This window comes from Alosa sapidissima, chromosome 2 (assembly GCF_018492685.1).
Source record: "Alosa sapidissima isolate fAloSap1 chromosome 2, fAloSap1.pri, whole genome shotgun sequence".
In the NCBI taxonomy this organism is placed as follows: domain Eukaryota; kingdom Metazoa; phylum Chordata; class Actinopteri; order Clupeiformes; family Clupeidae; genus Alosa; species Alosa sapidissima.
The window spans coordinates 13,705,333-13,707,832 of NC_055958.1; the positions used below are offsets into that span (position 1 = coordinate 13,705,333).

Here is a 2,500-nt window from a genome sequence, read left to right on the forward strand (position 1 = left end):
CTCTTTCCTGTAGAAACCTGACAAACAGTCGCCGGGTGCCCAAACTGGGCCACTTCCCTGACTACTCCTCCTCGTCCTACATCGAGGACCAGGAAGGGGGCGTGCTCAAGAACCTTCAGACCGACGCCCCCTCCTCGTCCGGCCCCGCCTCCTCCACGACCGTGGGTGTGGCTGGCAGCGCCTCTGGCGCAGCCAGCGGAGAGAAGAACCGGAACTCCATCAACTACGAGCGGCAGCAGGCCCAGCAGCAGCAGCAGCAGGCGAATGCCCAGCTTCAGCTCCAGGGCCCGGGGCAGGGGCAGGGGCAGGGGCAGATGCCAGGGCGAGTGCCCAGCCCAGAGGGCAGCACCAGCGGGGGCAGTCTGAGCCTGAGTGGGGCCTCTAGCGCCACCTGCAGCACCACGCTGGGCACTACGCCCGGATCCAGCCTCATGGCCACCATCTCGGAGGCTGGGCTGGGCGAGGAGGTAGGGGGCACCACCACCGCCGCTGCTGCCCTGGGCATGGGCATGGGGCTGGGCGTGGGGCCGACGGGGCTGCCCGCGTGCCTGCAGCTGACACAGGAGGACCTGGAGACGACCAAGCTGGACCCCCGCGAGGTGGACCGGAACCTGAAAGAGAGCTCGGACGAGAACCTGATGGAGCACTCGCAGAAGCAGTTCAGCGCGCCCGACCCGCTGGGCCCGGCCGGCGCCGCCGGCAACCTGCTCTACCCACTCATCAAGCTAGCCGCCGAGGTCAGCGCCGGGTCAGGGGTCAACGCCGCGGCCGCTGGGGGGTCGGCGGGCGAGTTCGGGGCGTCCGGGAGCGAGCACCCTCCCCAGGGGGTGCCGGCGGCGGCCATGTTCCCGCTCCCAAAGCAGCAGAACCTGCCCAAGCGGCCCACCAGCCTCCCGCTGGGGTCCAAGCACCCCCCGCGACTCCGCAGCCAGTGCCATCGCCGCTGCCTCGTCGTCCTCATCATCGTCCTCATCCTCATCCGCCTCGCGCCTTCGGCTCAACAAGCACAAGTCCAACCTGCGGCAGGTGGAGACTGGCGTGGCCAAGATGAACACCGCTCCGCTCGTCACCGTGGGCAACGAGCCCCAGATGGTCACCGCGGGCAACAGCGGGCGTGGCATGGCCAATGGTTACGCCGGAGGAGGAGGAGGAAGCAGCGGTGGCAACGTGCCGACTGTCGTCGGGGGCAACACGAACCCCGCAGGTCCCCAGCAGGAGGTCGAGGGTCAGGGGTCGTCGTCGTCGTCAATGACGACGCCAACGCAGCTGAGCGCAGACGGAGACGGCCACCTGCTCGCCTGCATCGCCTCCAGCCCCGACGAGCACGAACCGCTGCTGCGCACAAACAACAACAACAACAACAGCAACAACAACAACAGCAACGTCAGTAGCATGGCCGGGACCCTGGCGCGCGCGCTCACATACACGGGCGGGTTCGGCAGCACACACACGGACGGCGGAGCCTCGGTCCAGATGAGGGCGCAGGACCGGAGCCGTCAGCCTGAGAGGCCCAACTCACTGGAGCTGACCACTTCGTCCAGCGAGCAGGAGACGTCTGCCAGCGGTACGCATACACACTCATTACTCAGACACACATACATGCACGCACACACACACACACAGTCATATTAAGACACACACACACATGCACGGACACACACACACACACATACACAGTCATATTAAGACACACAAACATGCACGCACGCACACAGGCACACAGTCACACAGTCATATAAAGACACACACACATGTACGCAGGCACACAGGCATAGTCATATTAGGACACACACACATGCATGCACACTCACGCACGCAGGCACACTTAGACACACACACGCACACACTGTCACATAAGCACATAACATATACATACACATACACACTTCTGGATATTTCTGTCTGTCGAAATGTGCACCTTTCTTGTGCATCTCTGCCTCTGTTGCTTTAGTACAGTGTGGTTGGCTTCTCCTGAGGACACATTAGCAGGCACTAGCCTATATTGCCTTTGCATATCTGTGTCCACCTCATTCTTTGTGTGTGTTTAGCAAATTCCTTCAAGGCTTCCTGTGTGGAACAGGGGAAGTGGGATTGTGTAGCTGTCTGTGTGTGTGTATGTGTGTATTTAGTGTGAGTGTGTGTGTCTGTAGTGTGAGTTTGTGTGTGTGTATTTGTGTGTGTGTGGGTGTGTGCAGGCAGACTGACTGGGGCCTTTCTCCAACTGGGAGCAGGGTGGAGAATATTATTGTGTGTGTGTGTGTGTATGTGTGTGTGTGTGTGTGTGTGTGTGTGTGTGTGTGTGTGTGTGTGTGTGTGCAGTCTAGAGGCATTGTGACTTTCCTTCCGAGCCGATTATGTCTCCTAGCCACTGGATTTACATAAGCAGAGACAGAGAGCGAGGGCAGCGATGGGGAGATAGATAGGGAGAGAAGAGAGAAAGAGAGAGAGAGGGGAGGGAGAGAGAGAGGGAGAGAAGAGACAGAGAGAGAGAGAGGGAGGG

The 2,500-nt window shown here is 60.6% G+C and overlaps 1 protein-coding gene across 1 annotated transcript in view; it reads left to right on the forward strand.

Moving 5' to 3' along the window:
- LOC121694960 (bone morphogenetic protein receptor type-2-like) overlaps window positions 1-1,523 on the forward strand; it is an 86,360-nt gene extending 84,837 nt beyond the window's left edge. The window contains exon 12 of the mRNA XM_042075403.1: window positions 14-1,523. Coding sequence (XP_041931337.1) covers window positions 14-1,391 — 1,378 coding nt within the window. The 3' untranslated portion in view covers window positions 1,392-1,523. The remainder of the gene's footprint in view (window positions 1-13) is intronic.
- The last annotated feature ends 977 nt before the right edge of the window (window positions 1,524-2,500 follow it).